This window comes from Vipera ursinii, assembly GCF_947247035.1.
Source record: "Vipera ursinii genome assembly, chromosome: 1".
Classification (NCBI taxonomy): domain Eukaryota; kingdom Metazoa; phylum Chordata; class Lepidosauria; order Squamata; family Viperidae; genus Vipera; species Vipera ursinii.
Window position 1 is genome coordinate 66,693,025 of NC_139512.1, and position 20,214 is coordinate 66,713,238.

Consider the following 20,214-nt stretch of genomic DNA (forward strand, 5'->3'; position numbering starts at 1 on the left):
CACCAGGGGGCATTGGCCTGAACGGTTTTGGCGGGAAACCTAGTTTTGGCGGGAAACCTAGGGCCAACCCCATTGGCTGGCCGCCTACCTGGCTAGGTATTTAAGGAGGCCAGGTAACCCTCATTCTCCAGTACGCTACCCCCCCAATAAAGAGCTGAACACGTACTCCGGCTGGCGTCTCTTCCTTGCGTCGGACCCACCACATTACAGAATAGTCATTCTTTGGTGGACTTTTGCTACATAAAATATACAAATGGGAGAAATCTTCCTAATCTCCACAGCATTCACCCCTTACAACAAGCCAGTTCAGGAGGGAAAATTGCCTCAACAAATTGTGAAAGCTAAAGTCGTGAAGTAGAACTGCCTGATGTTGATATGTCATTTTTGTTGATGCCTTCTAAAAAAAAATAAGTTCCACCAATCACTCCCTTGAATTTCATGTGGCAAGTCAAGGCCAAAAGGTGTTTTTAAACAGAAACACACATAAAACTAGATTATGTATTGATCTGTTGATGAAAATGTGACCTGAGGCTTGCGTGAACCTTTATATGTGCTTCCCCTAGGGGCAATTGTTCAGTATTCACTAATTGCAACAACTTCATATAACATATCTGCCAGAAATAACAATACCAATATATGGTAACTCATGGTATATTTTTGATGTTCAGTTTTTGCCCTTTACACAACTTACATAATTATATTAGATCTTTTAGTTCTTAAACAACAGTACTTATATTTCCTGCATGTTATTCAGTTCTCCAACTCTGAATCATCGTTGTGTCACTAGCACTGCAGAGTGTCACAGCAAACAAAAGCCACAGAGTATTCAAGATTATTGTGTGCATTATAGTAGAGTATCTAGTTTTCAGACCAGTACTGTACACATGATATATAATCACAATTTCTTAAAATGTGTGCCTACATTTAAGAGCAATACAAGCAAAATAATAAAAAACACCACATATTATAAATAACATCAAAAGCACAATGGAGTAATAATCCATTTTAAAAACTATTTTAAAACAAGGCTATATCTAGTAAGCTCTAGAAGCAGCCACAATTCCTTTAAAAAATTACTAGAACTTTCAAGATTAAATTGTAACTTTCCTTTGAATTTTAGTAAGATTCTTGTGGGAGGTATCAGTGAAATCTGGAGCCATTCACTTTTATAGTAGATTCTGGCAATCTCAAAGTGCAAGTTATGAAAGAAGCAGTTCCTTTCCAGAGGTATCAGCAAGCCTTTCCTGGCTCAAGCCAGGAAAGGAGCTTTTTGAGCCAATTTAATTTATTTAATGGAATTCAGAATGAAGCCTTGGGTGTACACAGTGAAAGATGGATTGTTGCAGCAGTAATTCAGATAAACTCAGCGTGGCAATACTTTTAATGTTGATTTTATGTCAAAAGGATGCAACTTGTTAAATTAGCTAACAATGCTCCACGCTCATATATAGGTACAAACATAAAGCGGAGGTCAACACATCTCTGGCAATGATGGAAGGAAGGAAGGAAGGAAGGAAGGAAGGAAGGAAGGAAGGAAGGAAGGAAGGAAGGAAGGAAGGAAGGAAGTAAAGAAGGAAAGGAGGGAGGGTTTGTACTGATTAGGTATGGTAACCAGTGGTTTCCAAGTTAGAGAAAACCATAATCTACCCATTATGTCTGAGCTCCACATGGCCACCAAGTCAAATGCCAAGTATCCCATAACCAGTCACTTGGGAGGAAAAAGACGAGTTTAAACACTAAAGCAAGACTTATAAAAAGCACTTCTTTACAGGGCAGGTGGATGATAATCTGTTTGTTCCGTTCTTGCCTACAATAAAGAATCTTATCTGAGTTGTATCTGAGAGTTTTCTGCTGAGAAAGCCTCTTCCTGAGGAAGACATGAAGGCTCTTGAAACAGCATATTTATTGTGGGGCTCTGAAGAGAGGCCTGTTTAGATAAACCTGCATCTATTTCATTTTTAAGGGGGGAAAATCAACACATTTTGTGATGCATCATGAGAATGCAAGATAGTGGAAAAAGGCTGACTTCCACTCACCCCTTTGATCATGTTCCTAACTTCAAAAAGATTAGTGGGTATTACAATGGAGGAGAACATTTGTAGCTCAAGGTTGAACCGTGGAGCCCTTGGTGCTCTCTGAGCTTAGTTGTTTTCTTGTAGATGTTTCATTATCTAACTGGGCAACATCTTCAGTGCTGGAAGTGAGTGGGGTTTGCTCCGTGGTTTTGGTTAAGTGGCTTTAGTAGTGAAGAACTTGGTTAATGTGGGTGGTTTTTACAATAGATGTGTTTCTACTTTGCTGCCATTTCCTCTGCTGATGAGGATATCCAGGGATGTTAGTATGTTGTTGTTTACTTCTTCTCAAGTCAATTTTATTCTTTTGAAGATACTGATTGTTTCATTCTTTTCTCTAGGTCGGTCTCTTGGTTGGTTATTTGTATAGAATATTGAAGGAGATGGGCAGTTCAGAAATGTGAAAGATAAATAAAATAAATATCCCTTTCGCTTATTAAAATGTCAGCTGGAGTCTTTTATGTGTCAATGTATCATGTTTCTATAATACTCTTGTAGTTGGCAATTATTAAATCTACTTTCAGATCAGTCTCAATCTTGTCCAGTAAAACTCATTCCTCTCCCATAATATCTTTTAAACAGTCTCCCTATAAAAGCAGCCACTCATACATTTAACATCTGGGTTCACTGTATTCAAAAATATAACCGAATAATGTTCAGTGTTAACATTTTGCTTCATTCTGTGTTAGTAAGTCAAATTTAAGTGGTCTTCCCTTTTAATTATAATCTTTGGCTCCTAATTCTCTTTAGAGACTAACCCTCAAAGTCTCATCCTATCATGGCTTCCTATGGGAAAGATTCTTATAATTAATTCAAAAAAATTATTTCAGATCCATCTGGACCCTTAACTTTCCAAAATCAAAGTTCTAATCACAACTTTATTCTCTCCCTCCCCCCCCAAAAAAAACCCCTTTTGCCCAAGCTGTCTGGAACACTTGTGGATGCTCTCAAGTTCTCTCCTTTCCTGAGAGCTGCTCTACTTGACAATTCTTCATTCCACCACAATTATTGGCTCTGCCTAGCACAGTGCCTAGCACAGTCATCCTCAATTTGCCATTTCTTCTCTAAAGGTGTCTTTAACAGTTTACCTCAGTGGGAAAACCCTCAGTAAAAAAGAAAAGGGGAAAAAAAGGTAATCCATCCCAGGATTAGTGAGTTTTTCTTATAATGAAACAAGTTTCCTACACATGAATTGAAGAGAATAATTACTAGAACTGTCTCAAGAACGCAAAACAATAAATTACACCAGAATCAAATTATTTAGTTGCTTCTCAAGATGTCTGGCTTTTGTGACATATAGTCACACAACTTACAGCATACGTCAAAGAAAAACTGAAGCAGCTAGACGTTATGTCAATACTAACAACATTTCAGAGAGAAAAAAAAAGTATTTGTAGCTCAGGGTTGAAATGAGGGGTCCTCGCTGCTTTCTCATCTTGGTGGTTTTCTTGTAGATGTTTCATTACTCAAACCAGTCAAGAGTAGTGTTTGCTAGCCAGGAGTGGTAGTCAGGAGTAGGGTTGACTCTCACTTTATATTCTAGTGGCTTGCCTTGTCAGTATTGCTGGGGGTGATCTTAGAGGTTCTTTGGTTTGGTTGTTTACTGTTGGCTTGTTTGGCAGTTCCCTGAGTGGGGTATTGCTTATTTGATTGTTGGGCTGATGTTAATCTCGGAGTTCATTTATGTTCATATGGGCGCTGATTGCTGGTGGGGAGGTGTTTGGGTATTTTTGTCCCCTTTTGGGCTAGTTGATTGTCTCTTTTGCATACTATGTAGATCAGGGGTGTCAAACTCAATTTCATTGAGGGCCGCATCAGCATTGCGATTGCCCTCAGGGGGCCGGGTGGGTATGGCCAGGGTGGGCGTGGCCTACTGTGTGGGTGTGGCTAGAGTGCATATGGCCTACTGGGTGGGCTTGGCCAGCTCTACATCGTTGGCATCAAGGGTGCCTATGGGGGCCTGGGCAGGAGTGGGACAGATCTGAGGGTCTCTGGCAGAAGGAGGGTCTCTGGGCCAGGGCCAAGGCAGTGGGGGCCGTTCCCTCACTGTTTCCAGGATGGCTTCGCGGGCCACATGAAACCACTTCACGGGCCGGATCCGGCCCCCGGGCCTTGTGTTTAACATGTCTGATGTAGATATTGTTTATATCTATGTAGCTATTGATGACTAATTTGACAGAGTGCCAGGCTTCTAGAAATTCCCTAGCAAAAATGCTAGGGAAAACACAAGAGAAATCCAAATCTTTCACTAAATTTCTTAGCAAACCATTTGGATGCTTAGCAAAAGAGCAAGGTTTGGAGTTGCAAACTCAAGTGTTTGTCTTCGATTTGGGAAGATTTCCTAATTTTGGTGCAGCCGGGACCCTCCATTCAGATATTTTTTTTAAAAAAAACTAATCCTCTCAATACCCTAGTTCTTAACATTAGATGGTAGAATAAAGGGCTTTCAAGATAATCAGCCTGCTGCATCTCATCAGTTTTCTTCAAATTATTTGTGTCTCAGAGTGCACATTTCCTGATTAGTGCTTAACTTCCCTTGGGAAAAATTCCAAGCATTTGATCAGAAACAAAACTTACCAGGCATCCTCCTCATGTCCTTCTTGCAGACGAACCACTTTACTTTGGTTTGTGTCCATATAGTGCACTTCAGCAGAGAGTCCTGCAAGACTGAGGCCCTGTGAATATACTGCCAGTTCCAACAAACATGAGCTGGAGCTCCATGGCAGGATTGGACTGTGGAGGCTGAATGTGCATCTATCCAAGATCCTGCTTGTGTTCAGGAGAAGAATATCCCCTACAGGGAAAGGTTGGGGAGAAAATGCATTAAGAGCAAAGAAAGACAATAAGGGAAATGAGAAATGTATGGACAAATAATGACAGATTGAGAAAATAGCTTCAGTAAAAATATGAATTAAATTATTCAAGAGAAGAATAAAAAAGCTGGAAATAAAGGAGGAAAATAGAATTGTATCATATATTGACCTTTCTATAAAGACCTACATGGTCTGTGGAAAATGTTCTCAAAGATACAATTGTGATTTTATCCATACTCATTCAAAAATAGCTCTTATCAATGAGACTTATCTCCATGTTTGTGACCCTAGGATTGCTAGCTTGTTGTTCATTGTTGTGAACTTCCCTAAATTGAGAAAACAAGTTGTTCAAGCATTCTGCTCTGTGACTGAAATGAAGCAAAAAATCAGGAGATATATTTATTAAGTCTCATTTCTATGTAAGTCCTTTGGACAACATATGTAAATGAAATAGAAAGTTATATGAAAATGGGAGTAATTCTTGCAGGAACAAAATTTTATTTAGTTGGTTAATATCTGTTTCCTGAAACAAAGAGGGATTTTGTGATTGTCTGAAGGAGGTTTTTCTGGCCTTGACAAAATACTAACACAGTGGGATCAGAAAGAAATGGTTGTCCCCACAAACAACTGACTGCCCCTTTTACAGAAGAGAGTTGAGCGAAATCATTTCACGTAGATTGACTTCATGGTAACAAATGAAACCAGGGCAAAAGTTATATATACATACACTACTATCTCCCCCGACCCAAAAAGTATATCTGCAAAGGACTTTGATTGATTGATTGATTGATTGACTTATTGACTGACTGACTGACTGACTGAATTTAGGGGCTTTATCTCTCCAGAATTGCTCTGGTCACCTTACACTTAAAAAAAACAGATGGAAAGCAATAAGAAAAAAAGATGACAGTTCACATTTCTTATTCCAAAAAAAATATATCCATAAGAGATTCTACAATGTCTCTGCAAAAGGCCTGGAAGAAGAGCTACATTTTAAAAGATTTGTGAAACATCATTTATTTAGGTGGGAGATATGTGGATCTTTTACCACAATAGAAAAGGCACAGTTTCTGGGTTTAAATAGGTAGCATTGATTCACTGAAAGGACAGAAAATGCACAAACTCTGATGAATGAGAACCATGGCAAATAAATGGCTCCTCAGATAAGCTGGTTTTATGCCAGGAAGAATTTTATAGGTGATCATCAGCACCCTGAATTGCATTTGGAAGCCCAATGTAGCTCATAAAGAAATAATTTCACATGGGTATATCAAAATATACCCAGCATTGCCTGCAGTGCTGCCTTTGGGACCAGCTATAACTTCTGAATTTTTCTTCAAGGGCAGCCTCATGTTGAATACATTACACATCCAACTGTGAAGGCATGAGTAGGAAGTATCAATTCAAGACATATCCCACACTGAATTTCAGAGAATATAGAGTAAAATTATTCCCAATCTCATTTCAGCAACACAGCAACATTAATCTTCCTTCTCTCCTTTGATTTTCTGCACAGTAAATGGATAAATAAGTGTTCTCTAGGAAGCTACTCTTCACATAGCCTCTAGCTGCATGAAAACACACGCCATAAGAGTGTCTTTTTTCAGTTCCCAATCCTCTGCAGGGAAACAAAGGAGACTGCTTTATCCTGAGATCATTAATCTGTTTCTTTTCTTTTATATATATATAATTTTTATTAAAAGTTTTATAAAGCATGAAAAAAACTAATACAAACTAGCACAGAATCAAGCAAGAAACAATCAGTGCAGAAAGAAAGAATAAAAAACCAGAAAGATGCTTCTGATATCCTTTGCAGCAAATATAAGTACGGTTACAAAATTATATCTTAATTTTTGGTTACAAAAAAGCTTACTTTTTCTATTATACAGGGGTTTTTTCTAATAATCAAAACCACAAATCATAGATGTTTTTTGCATTTCACAGAATGCAAAACTGGCCAACTATAAATACTGAAATTAGATCGTTCATCAAGTTCAATAGTAATATAACCTATCATTTCCTAACCAGGAGTAATTGACCTGCAATGATGGAGCCTGGTGAATATCAGATGGAGGAGGGTGGTGGTTCTACTGGTTATCAGGTCAAGGAAGAGTAGTCTAGTTTGATTGACAACTGCTCCCTAGACTTTCAAACAGCAGTACTTCTAGTCCTAGCTGGTGCCCAATAATATTTAATGCTTATGCTCTGCCACTGAGCTGTGGCATTCCTCTGAAGGGTTAGGAGCAAGCAGAAATAATGGATGATATACTAAGTTAATATTTCACATAATTCAATATGTATGGCCCTTCGGCGGTGTCGAGAAATAAAGAGCTGGGGCGCCAGGAGTCGGCACATTATTGCCATTATTAATATGAAAGTGCCAAGATAGCACAAGCTGCTTGAATCCCAGAAGCTCTCTTAATCAGAGGACAAGGCATCAGGCATTATCCTGCTCCGCTGGCAGTGATGAGGAGGAGATGGAGATCCTGTTGAACAACAGTATTCATCACCATCAAGAGCCTGGAGAAGAACTAGAAGAAGAACTGTTATCTGAGGCAGAGTTGCCAAAAATCAAGACAAAGAAGAAGCCCAAGAAGCTGAAAGAAACGATACCCAAGCTCGGTAAGCATAAGAAAAAAAGAGCTTGCAGATAGCTCTGGTGAAGGAAATGAATTTGTAGAGAAAGAAGAGGAGGCACTGTTATGCTCAGATAGTGAAGGAAGTGACTATACTCCTGGCAAAAAGAAAAAGAAAAAACTTGGGCCTAAGAAGAAGAAGAACAAAACCAAGCGTATGGAGAAGGAAGAGGAAGAGGATGAAGATGGCGATTCCAAGGAGCCCAAGTCCTCTGGCCAGCTTTTAGAAGACTGGGGCGTGGAAGATATTGATCACGTTTTCAAAGAAGAAGATTATCGCACCCTAACAAATTACAAAGCTTTCAGCCAGTTTGTCAGGCCGCTTATTACTGCAAAGAATGATGATGGTTCTGGGGGCCAAATGGAGAGAATTCAGCACAAATAATAAATTTAAAGGGAGTTCTGGAGCATCAGTAGTAGTGGCTGCTGCCCCTGCTGTAGCTGTGGTGGAGAGCATGGTAACTAATGTGGATGCTGTTCTTCTTCAGCCAACTGTTGAAGTGCCACTTTGAAAGGCCAAGACCAAAGAAGGGTTAGGGTTAGGCCCTAATGTGTGGAAAAAACCCAAGGCTAGTCCTTGTGTCCCTGACATCAAAAAACCCAAAACCAAGAAGGCGGCACCTTTAAAAATCAAACTTGGAGAATTTGGCTCCAAGCGTAAAAAATCATTTAGCGAGGAGGATGACTTGGATGTTGAATCAGACTTTGATGATGAAAATATTTATTTTATTTATTTATTTTATTTATTTTATATACCGCCCTTTCCCGAAGGACTCAGGGCGGTTTACAGGGTACTTAAAACATTGATACAAAAATTAAAAACGATTAAAAAGATTAAATTTAATCCCTGAAATAAATATAAAAAACCGCAATTAAAACTCTCAGCCTGGGCCGGAAAGCTCAAAGAGCCAGGTCTTCAGGTCCCGGCGGAATGAACAAAGGTCGGGGGTAGTCCTAAGCTCTGCGGGCAGCTGGTTCCAAAGGGCAGGCGCACCCGCAGAGAAGGCCCTACCCCTGGGTGTTATCTGCCGGCAATCTTTTACCAGCGGCACCCTGAGAAGGCCCTCCCTGTGGGAGCGCACTGGACGAAGGGAACTTGATGCTGGCAGCAGGTGTTCCCTCAGATATCCCGGACCCAAGCCATTTAGGGCTTTATAGGTCATCACCAGCACCTTGAATCTCACCCGGTGGGCAACCGGAAGCCAATGCAGCTCGCGGGAAGCCCCCATCACAACTCGCGCAGCCGCATTCTGCACCAGCTGAAGCCTCCGAGTGGTCCTCAAGGGCAGCCCCATGTAGAGAGCGTTGCAGTAGTCTAAATGGGAGGTCACGAGCGCATGAGTGACTGTGCATAGGGTATCTCAGTCCAGGTAGGGTCGCAACTGGCGCACCAGGTGAACCTGGGCAAAAGCCCCCCTGGTCACGGCTCCTATGTGATCTTCAAAATTGAGCCATGAATCCAGGAGGACGCCCAAGTTGTGAGCCCTATCAATGGGGGGTAACACCTCACCCCCCATTGTTAAAGATGGAATAGTCTGGTTAACCCGAGATGCCAGTATGCACAGCCACTCAGTCTTGGCAGGATTGAGACGAAGCCTGTTTCTCCCCATCCAGACCTGGACCGCCTCCAGGCAACAGGACATCACGGCGAGGGCATCACTGGGTTGGTTCGGGGTGGAGAAAAAAAGTTGGGTATCATCAGCATACTGATGATACCACACCCCAAAGCCACGAATGATCTCACCCAGCAGCTTCATGTAGATGTTGAACAGGAGGGGAGAGAGAACTGACCCCTGAGGAACTCCACTAACAAGAGGCCTCAGGGCAGACCTCTGCCCTCCCGTCAACACCGATTGCGAGCGGCCCAGGAGAAAGGAGGAGAACCACTGCAAAACAGTGCCTCCCACTCCCAACCCCCTGAGACGCCGCAGTAGGATACCATGGTCGATGGTATCAAAAGCCGCTGAGAGATCTAATAGAACTAGGACAGAGGAGCAACCCCTGTCCCAAGCCCGCCAGAGATCATTCACCAGCGCGACCAATGCCATCTCCGTGCTGTGCCCGGGCCTGAAACCCAATTGGTACGGGTCCAGATAATCAGTTTCCTCCAGGAACAGAGGAAGCTGATGCGCCACCACACTCTCAACAACCTTCGCCAAAAAGTGAAGGTTGGAGACCGGACGATAGTTATTTAAAACAGCTGGGTCCAGGGCAGGCTTCTTGAGGAGGGGTCTCACCACTGCCTCCTTCAAGGCGGCGGGGAAGATACCCTCCTTCACGGAAGCAGTTATTACTGCCTGGAACCAGCCTCTTGTCTCCTCCCGGGCCGCATAAACCAGCCAGGAGGGGCACGGGTCCAACAAACAGGTGGTGGAGCTCAGCCTCCCCATCATCCTGTCCACATCATCAGGGGAAACAGGATCGAACTCAGTCCAGATAACATGCTCAAGACCGTCCGATTCCTCCACGTCAGACTCTGCCCAGTCAGAGTCCAAACCGGCCCGGATCTGAGCGATTTTGTCCGTCAGATGATGACTAAACTCCTTGGCCCATCCCTGTAAGGGATCCTCCCTCACCTCCTGGTTAAGAAGGGAGTGAGTCACCCTAAACAGGTTGGCCAGGCGATTATCTGTGGACGCGATGAGGGCAGCGAAGTAATTAGCCTTCGCCGTCCTCATTGCTGCAAGATAAGACCTTATAAAGATTCTTAACTGCAATCGGTCAGATTTGGATCGGCTGGACCTCCAACAGCTCTCTAGACCCCTTCTCCTATGCTTCATCTCCCAGAGCTTCACAGAAAACCATGGAGCCCACCGGGATCTGCGCCGGGTCAGGGGTCGCAAGGGTACAACACGGTCAAACGCCTCGTTGGCAGCCCTTTTCCAGGCATCCACCAAGGCGTCAGCTGGGCTGTGAGTGAGGGGGGTAGGTATAGACCCAAGCGCCGTCTGGAACCATTCCGGATCCATTAGGCACCTGGGGCGGAACCACCTGGTCGGTTCGGCAGCCCAGCAGCGGGGGGTGGCATAATGGAAGACTAACCGCAGGAGGTGATGATTGGACCATGACAGGGGGACAATAGTTGGCGATCCCCCTCCCAGATCATTAAGCCACTGCCCAGATAAGAAAACTAGGTCGAGAGTGTGTCCCCCCCATGAGTCGGACCCTGAATTACTTGGGTCAGGTCCATGGCCGTCATGGAGGCCAAGAACTCCCGGGCTAACTCAGATGACCCTCCCAGAGAAGTCAGGTTAAAGTCGCCCAGAACTATAAGTCTGGGAAACTCAACCGACAACCCTGAGAGGGCATCGAGAAGCTCGGGCAGGGCCGTTACCACACAGCTGGGCACCAGGTATGTTAGCAACAAGCCCAACTGAGCCCCAGGGCCACACCTCAGGAGGAGGGACTCACTCCCGCCTATCTGTACAACAGTGGACTCCTGCGGACATAAGGTCTCCCCTATAACTACCGCCACCCCACCGCCCCTGCCCTGAGCCCTCGGCTGATGCAGCACACAGAAACCTGGAGGGCAAAGCTCAGTCAGAGGGACACCTCCCTCCAAGCCCAACCAGGTTTCTGTAATACATGCCAGGTCCGCGCGTTCCTCCTCAATCAAATTGTGAACGAGGGGAGCCTTGTTCACCACGGATCTGGCGTTAAAGTACACCAGCCTGAGCTCAGGGACCTGATCCCCCTCACGCCCAGATAAATGGGTACCAACCGGAGGGTCGGAGCACGCCACCGCTTGAAGACAGCGGGGGCGTGATCCCAGATGTCGATATGGCCCTCCGTGTAACCGCCTGCTGCCATTCCCAATCGTCGTGGGGATTTGAAACCCCACTCCAATGCCAGGAGAACCAGAAGACCCCAACCCCAACCCCATCTCGCTGGGAACCATCTCAGGCCCAGACTGACAACCGGTTGAGGAAACACATCCTAATTCCCTCCCGACCCTACCATTCCCTCCCCTAACCCTTTAAAACAACCAGCTAAAAAACATACTAGGGGCCTCTTAATGCATTTCCACCAGAGGCCCCTATCCATGCCCAACCACCTCTCGGGGTGCCCAAAATTGGGCCCGTCATTAAGGGAATTACAGAAAAAGGCGGCAGGTCATACCCAGGAGGGAGAAGCCCCCCTGAGGGCGTACAGGTCAGCACTAGAGTAACGCAGATGAGCCATATAGTGCAAAAGATATCCACATAGGGCAGTTGTAAACAATAGCTATTGTGTGTCAGATGGCTCTACCAGTCACAGCAGGTGCAGCTGTAAAAAAATAAAAGCAGGAAAGAGGAAAAAAGAAAGGAGAAGATGTTTCAATTGCAACAGTGGATGTCTATGAGACAGATCATCAGGACTACTGTGAGGTGTGCCAGCAGGGGGGAGAGATCATGCTATGTGCTTATCACATGGTTTGTCTGGATCCAGATATGGAGAAACCACCAGAGGGTAAGTGGAGCTGCCCCCATTGTGAAAAAGAAGCTCTCCAGTGGGAGGCCAAAGAAGATAACTCTAAGGGTGAGGAAACTATGGAGGCGATACAGAGGAAGAAGATGATCACATGAAGTTCTGTCGTGTCTGCAAAGATGGTGGAGAACTTCTCTGCTGTGATGCCTGCCCTTCATCTTATCACATAGACTGTTTGAATCCCTCTTTGCCAGAAATCCTCAGTGGAGAATGGCTTTGTCCATGCTGTACTTGCACACCTCTGAAAGGCAAAGTGCAGAAAATCTTGACATGGAAATGGGGACAGTCTCCATTACCAACTCCAGTGCCACGACCTGCTGAGGTAGACCCAAATGCACCTTCTCCTAAGCCTCTGGAGGGAAGACCTGAGAGAAACTTCTTTGTCAAGTGGCAGGAGAGTTGATAATAAACTACCCATGACCCGCATTGCCAAGTAATGTTCCACAATTATCAATGTAAACATTATATGGATGAGCCATCTTCAGGAGACTTTGGGAGAGAAGAAGAGAAGAGTTGCAAACGGAAGAACAAGGATCCCAAGTTTGCAGAGATGGAAGAACAGTTTTATTGATATGGGATTAAACCAGAATGGATGATCATCCATCGAATTCTCAATCATAGTGTGGATAAGAAGGGGAATGTTCATTATCTTATTAAATGGAGAGATCTACCATATGACCAAGCTTCTTGGGGAAAATGAAGAGGCAGAGATATTGGATTATGATATCTACAAACAGGCATACTGGAACCACAGGGAATTGATGAGAGGTGAAGAAGGAAGACCAGGGGGGAAAAATAAAGAAAGTGAAATTACGAAAATTAGAGAGACCACCAGAAACACCCACAGTAAAATATGATAGACAACCAGATTACTTAGATGTAACTGGAGGAACCCTTCATCCTTATCACCTGGAAGGCCTGAACTGGCTGCGTTTCTCTTGGGCTCAAGGCACAGATACCATCCTGGCTGATGAAATGGGTCTAGGGAAAACTGTGCAGACTGCAGTGTTTCTGCATTCTCTTTCCAAAGAGGGCCATTGCAAAGGACCTTTCTTGTTGAGCGCTCCACTGTCTACCATTATCAACTGTGAGAGAGAATTTGAAATGTGGGCAGCTGGTATGTATGTTGTGACTTACACTGGGGATAAAGACAGCCAGGCCATCATCTGTGAAAACATGGAGCATAATTCGTTGCAAGAGAAAGGAAAGTAATCTAAATGTTATGGGAACTTGACTTAACTGATTCCAGTTAATGGAAGAGAACATGTAGCGTGCCACTGCTGTTAACATATGAACTGATTTCAGCATTTTCTATTTTTTTTATTTTCTGTAAGAGAAAATGTGTTGGATTCCAGTAAAGAAAGAAAAAGAGCCAATTTTCACAACTAAAGCTCCCTACAACATACTGTATATAGTATTTGTCTCTATTCATTTGGATGATTCTTATAAACAGGGCTTTTTTTCTCATAGAACACTCAGAACGGAGTTCCGGCACCTTTTTTGGATGGAACCTTGTAGGGTAGGCAAGGTGGGTTGTATGATATCTGTGAGTTCTGGCACCTTTTTGTTTTACAAAAAAAGCACTGCTTATAAATAAGCAACATTTAACACGTGTGCTGCATGCACAAGGAATATTCATTTGAGAAATATTTTAGATATTCATTCTATTATGTCAATTAAAGGCTAATGTGTGTGGAGAGGAGGAGAGAGCCATTAGTCTTTCCTTCAGCAGTGTTGGATGCCATACAGAAGTAAATCCAAGTGGGAAAGGAAGTTCTCTAGCCATACAGATAATTAACCACAAATATAAAGGTGGAGCACAAATTTATAACCTTCCAGATCTCTGTTGGATGAGATTATGTCCATAATGTGTTGATCTTCTTGAGACGTCAGAGCAACAACTGAAGATAGTAGCCAGTCAGGTTGTCCAAAGCTATTAGCAGACATAATCCAGGAACAGTTCCATCCAAAATTACATGGAGTTTCTATTATAAAAAATAATAAAATCATTAGGGCAATCAAGCAATCAACCAACCAAGATATTATTATAATCAATGATACTAATTTTAACAAATGAGTTACATTTTTCTTTATCAGACACAACACAAGTTGTACTGGCAATAAGCAAACATAAGATAGAGGATATCCTTTGTCCCAGATTATTCACCACTATATTTTAATAATAGTACAGAAATCATGTAAAATTAACTATTGCACTGCTGTTATTGAAAAAGTCCTGACTTTGCTGATTGGATGAATATCACAGCATGCTTAAGCTAGCCACAGAGGATATGCATTTTCTGAATGCATTTCAGTTGTTGGTTGCTGACTCAAAGAAAAAGACAGATATGTCACATGGGGCCGTTATAACAGCACTCCATTTCTTTCAGCATTCTCCAGATGCAGTATTCCTCTTTAGGGTCAATTTTAAGAATGTGGGATATGAAATTTTGCAAGCTTGAAAAAGTTAAACTGTTTGTCGTGCTGATTGGCTACTACTATTACTACTACTACTTACTACTACTACTACTACTACTACTACTACTAATAATAATAATAATAATAATAATAATAATAATAATAATAATAATGTTGGAAGGGACCTTGCAGGTCTTCAACCCCCTGCTCAGGCAAGAAAACCTATACCATTTCAGAAAAATGGCTGTCCAGTCTCTTCTTAAAAGCTTCCAGTGTTGGAGCATTCACCACTTCTGGAGGCAGGTTGTTCCACTGGTTAATTGTTCTAACTGTCAGGAAGTTTCTCCTTAGTTCTAGGTTGCTTCTCTCCTTGACTAGTTTCCATCCGTTGCTTCTTGTCCTGCTTTCAGGTGCTTTGGAGAATAGCTTGACTCCCTCTGCTTTGTGGCAGCCCCTGAGATATTGGAACACTGCTATCATGTCCCCCCTCGTCCTTCTCTTCATTAAACTAGACATACCTAATTCCAGCAACCGAATTCCTTGGGGGGAAGTGATCATGCAATATTGGAATTCAACATTATGGAAGCACAAGCAATAGAACACAGTCACCCAGCACCCGATGATACATAAGTGGGTTTTGGGTTGCAGTTTGGGCACTCGGTCTATAAAAGGTTCGCCATCACTGGCCTATCCCAAGCTACAAGCAACTGAAGCCCAAAAGTACTGTTTTAAGCTGATTGTAAACAACATGTTTAGATCTGAGTAAGAACATCAATTTTCTGTATTCTATTTATTAACTAATTTCCTGGGGGGGGGAAACCCCAAGAAGGGAAAAAAACCTCCAGAAGTGAAAAGGGGGACCTTTACTCTGCCCTCTTACAGATGGAAGTGGCGAATTAAACATTTTATGGGGGATAGAAATAGTCTGAAATGAAATGAATACAAGACTTACATTTGGATAGGTTTGAAATGGGTGAAATCTTTTAAGATTTTCAATTTAAATTATGAAAATAGAAGACAACTGTTTATTTTGAAAACTGAAAAATGAACTGGTGCTGACATCTAGTGGTGGATGAAAATTACAACAACAGTTGCTCTAATACAGACATGTCAAACACAAGGCCCGGGGGCCTGATCCGGCCCGCAAAGTGGTTTCATGTGGCCCGTGAAGCCATCCTGGAAACAGTGAGGGAATGGCCCCCACTGCCTTAGCCCTGGCCCAGAGACCCTCCTTCTGCCAGAGACCCTCAGATCTGTCCCGCTCCTGCCCAGGCCCCCATAGGCACCCTTGATGCGAACGATGTAGAGTTGGCCATGCCCACCCAGTAGGCCATACGCACTCTAGCCACACCCACCCAGTAGGCCATGCCCACCCTGGCCATACCCACCCGGCCCCCTGAGGGCAACTGCAATGCTGATGCAGCCCTCAATTAAATTGAGTTTGACACCCCTGCTCTAATACAAGAATTGGCAAGACCCAAGAAAAGTCAATCTGTTTTTGTGATCTTCAAAATTCTAATAATAGAGAACAGCTGTGACAAAAAAAGAAAACACTCTGGGCTATATACAAAATGAGAACTAGAAACTTTAGAAAAAACCCCATCTGACCTTTCTTGATTACAAACATTTATCTAACTGTGAGTCTAAAGTCTTCCGGGTGAGGTTCAAGGTCTTAGTGACGGTTTTTAAGTCCCTACATGGCATGGGTCCGGAATACCTCGGGGACCACCTGCTGCCGGCGTCAACCCCCCTCCGCCCTGTGCGTTCCCACAGAGAGGGCCTCCTCAGGGTGCCTCCAGTCAGAGAATGCCGGCTGGTGGCCCCCAGGGGGAGGGCCTTCTCTGTGGGCGCCCCGGCCTTATGGAATGAACTGCCGGTGGAGCTCCGGATGGCACCGGATCTCCGCTCCTTCCGGCGCGGGTTAAAGACCCACCTGTTTGAACAAGCTGGCCTGGCCTGATGGGGAGTCAATTTGGGTTTTTAAATATTTGTATATTTTATTGTTTTATCTTGGGCATTAATTTAATTCTATTTTAACTTTTGTAGTTTTGTACTTTTATTATCTGCCCTGTTCACCGCCCTGAGTCCCTAGGGAGAAGGGCGGTATAAAAATTTAATAAAACTAAACTAAACTAAACTAAAGCTGTTTGCAGAGAAAGGAAAACTCTGGGTTTTGGCTATAATGGGAAATCAGAGATCTGCAGAAAGAATATATCAAGAAAAAGCAAATACTTTGCAGGAGGAGATGTATGTGATGTTGCAACTAATTCAAACAACAATGATCTTAAACCACGAGGAAATTAAAAATAACTTCGAAAATATAAATGAATCCATCTCTAAGTTAACTTCACAACAAAAAACCTTTCAGAAAACAATAATAGAGAGGGAGGAGATAAAGCAGATAATTGAATATACATTAGAATAAAGAGATTTAAAGATGAAACTTAATAACACAAGGAAGTATGACCTAAACCAAGTGGGGAAAAACTTACAGGAAATATTGGACATGGAAAAGATAACTTATATTCTAAGATTAAAAAATAAATCTGAGGATAAGAAAAAAGATCTGACAAAATGGATTGCAGAGCTGTCAAGAGTACCACAAGAATCAGAGAGAGAGAAAGTGATAAGAGAAACCAAGAGAGAAAGTAAGTAAAAGATTTTCAATGAATATGAAGGGGCAAAAATCTCTCCACAAAGACATTTTACTTGATTTGCCTCTTATATCTACAACAACATCTACAAGACTATGGAAAGACTTTTTGATCAAATGATTAGGAAAGAGGTTTGGCAAAAGAAAAAGGCTAAAGTGAGAATTAAGAAATTAGATGATGGGATGTATCAGAGGGAATATTTAAAAAATAAGCATCTGTTTGAATATGGTTAAAGAAATAAAAAGATTTTGGATATAAATGAATTTTAGTGTAAGAGGGATGAACCCCCCCCCCAAGGAATATAGTATTTTTTCTTTGTTCTTTCTTTTTTACTTTTTTTTATATGAGAAACAAAAATGTTTGGGATGGTTAATACTTGATTTAAAAAAATGTTTTATATTACATAGGATGTATTTTCCACTCAGTTGGATTAATTTGGAGGAACAAATAGTTCAGGTAAGATTTTTTTTTTTAAAGCTGCATGGTTAAATTTAACAGGTTCTTTATAGAAATACAAGAAGAGCAGAGGGAAAGCACAGAAAAAATATACACTAAAGAGAAATGATTACAAGATTAGCAATATTACTACTACTAACTAACTACCTGCTTGTCTCGTCCAGTTACTTTCCTGGCAGTTGCTTCAGAAAATAAATAAGACTTTACTGGGATAAAATATTTATTGAATAATTTTATCTAAAGATTAACACTGCCAATGCATCACTCCTTAGGCTCAAGAATGGCTGAGAACAAAATACATTTTTATACAATTTTTGCAAGTTTACTTACAAATATTTTTTTATACATGTTGGAATTTATTGATGGAACATGTTGTCAAATGAATCGGGAAAACTCTGTTGAAAATTCAGAGAAAATACCCAATTGCTATGGAACAAATAGAGGGTAATCACTGCTGGTGATGCAGTGGTGAAAGTGCAGTATTTCAGGCAAAGTCTGCCCACAGTCTGGAGTTCAAGCCTGATTGGAGCTCAAGGTTGATTCAGCCTTCCATCCTTCTGAGGTTGGTAAAATGGGGGCAATATGCAAATAATGTTTCTTTGTTGTAAACTGCCCAGGGAGTGCTGCAAAGCACTATGGGGTAGTATATAATCTAAATTCTATTGCCATTGCTATTTGTAGTCATGTTTGTGGGTTTTCAGAAGCATTTGCCTTGCTACAACTGGAAAGAGAATGTCAGACAAGACTGACCTTATCCAACAAGTTTAATAGGGCTGTACGTGATAGAAAAAGGTAGGAACAAAACAGGCCTGCTAAAAATATTTCCTTGAAACATGAAGTTGGCTATGTTCCATTGCAACAACACTTAGAATGGCTCAGTATTTTGTTCTAACTTTGTTCTAACAAAACCCTTTCAACACTAACATTTTGTTTTAACCTTGGGAGCATTTTAAATAATCCATTTAGCGATCAGAATGATTTGATAGTCTGAATGGACTATTTCAAAATAATATTCTATGACCGCTCAAAACAACCAAGTTTTGTTTCAATCTTGAACAAAGTCTTAAAATACACGTGTTTTGTTTCAAGCTCAGAATGCTTTAAAATGTCTGTTTTGAGCTTGACACATTTTTCCCACATTCCTGCAATTTATTCATGAATGAAATAAATACCATTTTTTTTCTGAAGGCTTGATTTAAATAAGAATGAATGCACCAACTATGTAACTGTAACACAGATTATATCTCTTATCATCCTCTGGCTAGATTTAATGTATGCTCATTTAACCTTACATAAAAATCTATATCCCTACCAGACATAAGTACACTGAAAGTCAGCACTGGCTTAAATTATTTATTCAGTTCACTCACTTTTCATTCAACTATTCCCTAAGCCTTCAAGGTCTATAGCAATAGTACTTGTATGTCTTCTTAGAATTCTTAAGGTAGATGAGAGGTAGTTGAAAATTATTGAATTCCTTAGATTCCCTAGATAAGAACAAGAGAGGGCGAGAATCTGAAGAGTTCACCAAAGCTGTTTAAACATAAACTGCAACAAAAGACCAATACCAGCTGAGCTCTTCATTGGAAATAAATGAACTGCATGTAGGGCAAAAGAAAAGCAAACTGCTCAGTTTTATGGAAATATTTTAAAGAAGAAAGAGTAAAGTACCTGGATGGGAAGAATAACCAGAAGAAAGAATCCAGTTCCTTTCTCGAGGTACATAGGGGAAAGATGAGTCTTTCTCATCTGATTTAGTTGAGGTAACAACATCTGCAACAGAGAATAACAGTATGAAAGCCAAAATAAATAAATAAATAAATAAAAGAGCAAATCTTCTAGAGCAGCGTTTCCCAACCTTAGGAACTTGAAGATGGGAGTTGAAGTCCACGCATCTTCAAGTTCCTAAGGTTGGCAAATGCTGTTCTAGAGTAATAATAATAATATTCTAGAGTAATAATATTGTCTGATGAAAGTTCCTGGAGTTATGGTGAGCAACTTGAAAATAATAATACAAGAATGGCTTATTTACAAGAAAACATATCATTTCTTTTTAAAATTCTTTAATTGCTCTCTCTCTCTCTCTCTCTCCATACATACACAAACACACATACATCTTTACATAGAATTATTTACAGCTGACCCACTTCCTGAGGACTTGAGATGAGTTAAAATGAAAAAAATAAAACAACCCAATACAAACAATACTGCAGTTGACCTAATCTAATTAATCCAAGGCAGCTCTTTCAACACCCATATACCATATTTTCCGGCGTATAAGACGACTGGGCGTATAAGACGACCCCCTACATTTCCTGTTAAATTATAGGGTTTGGGCTATACTCGCTGTATAAGACTACCCCTCTTCCAACGCACACCAAATAAAAATTAAAAAACATCAGATTTGATTTTAATATGGTAATTTTAATTCAAATGCTTATGACATGCAGGTACTTAGTAGGAAAACTGTCACTTATAAACATAAGGCTGTTTGTCATCAAACATGTAAACATAAAACAGTGCAAGTGGATTAAACTTAATAATAATAATAATAATAATAATAATAATAATAATAATAATAATAATAATAACAACAACAACAATAACAACAATAATAATAATAAGTTGGAAGAGACCTTGGAGGTCATCTAGTCCAACCCCCTGCTAAGGCAGGAAACCCTATACCATTTCAGACAAA

At 41.5% G+C, this 20,214-nt stretch overlaps 1 protein-coding gene across 1 annotated transcript in view; it reads right to left on the minus strand.

Annotated features, from left to right (window-relative positions):
* Nucleotides 1–20,214, minus strand: part of LTK (leukocyte receptor tyrosine kinase) — a gene marked incomplete at both ends in the record, with an annotated part of 140,107 nt that overhangs the window by 82,826 nt on the left and 37,067 nt on the right. Inside the window, 3 exons of the mRNA XM_083365850.1 lie at nt 4,650–4,866; nt 13,821–13,973; nt 19,188–19,289. Of these exons, the coding sequence (XP_083221976.1) occupies nt 4,650–4,866; nt 13,821–13,973; nt 19,188–19,289 (472 nt within the window). The remainder of the gene's footprint in view (nt 1–4,649; nt 4,867–13,820; nt 13,974–19,187; nt 19,290–20,214) is intronic.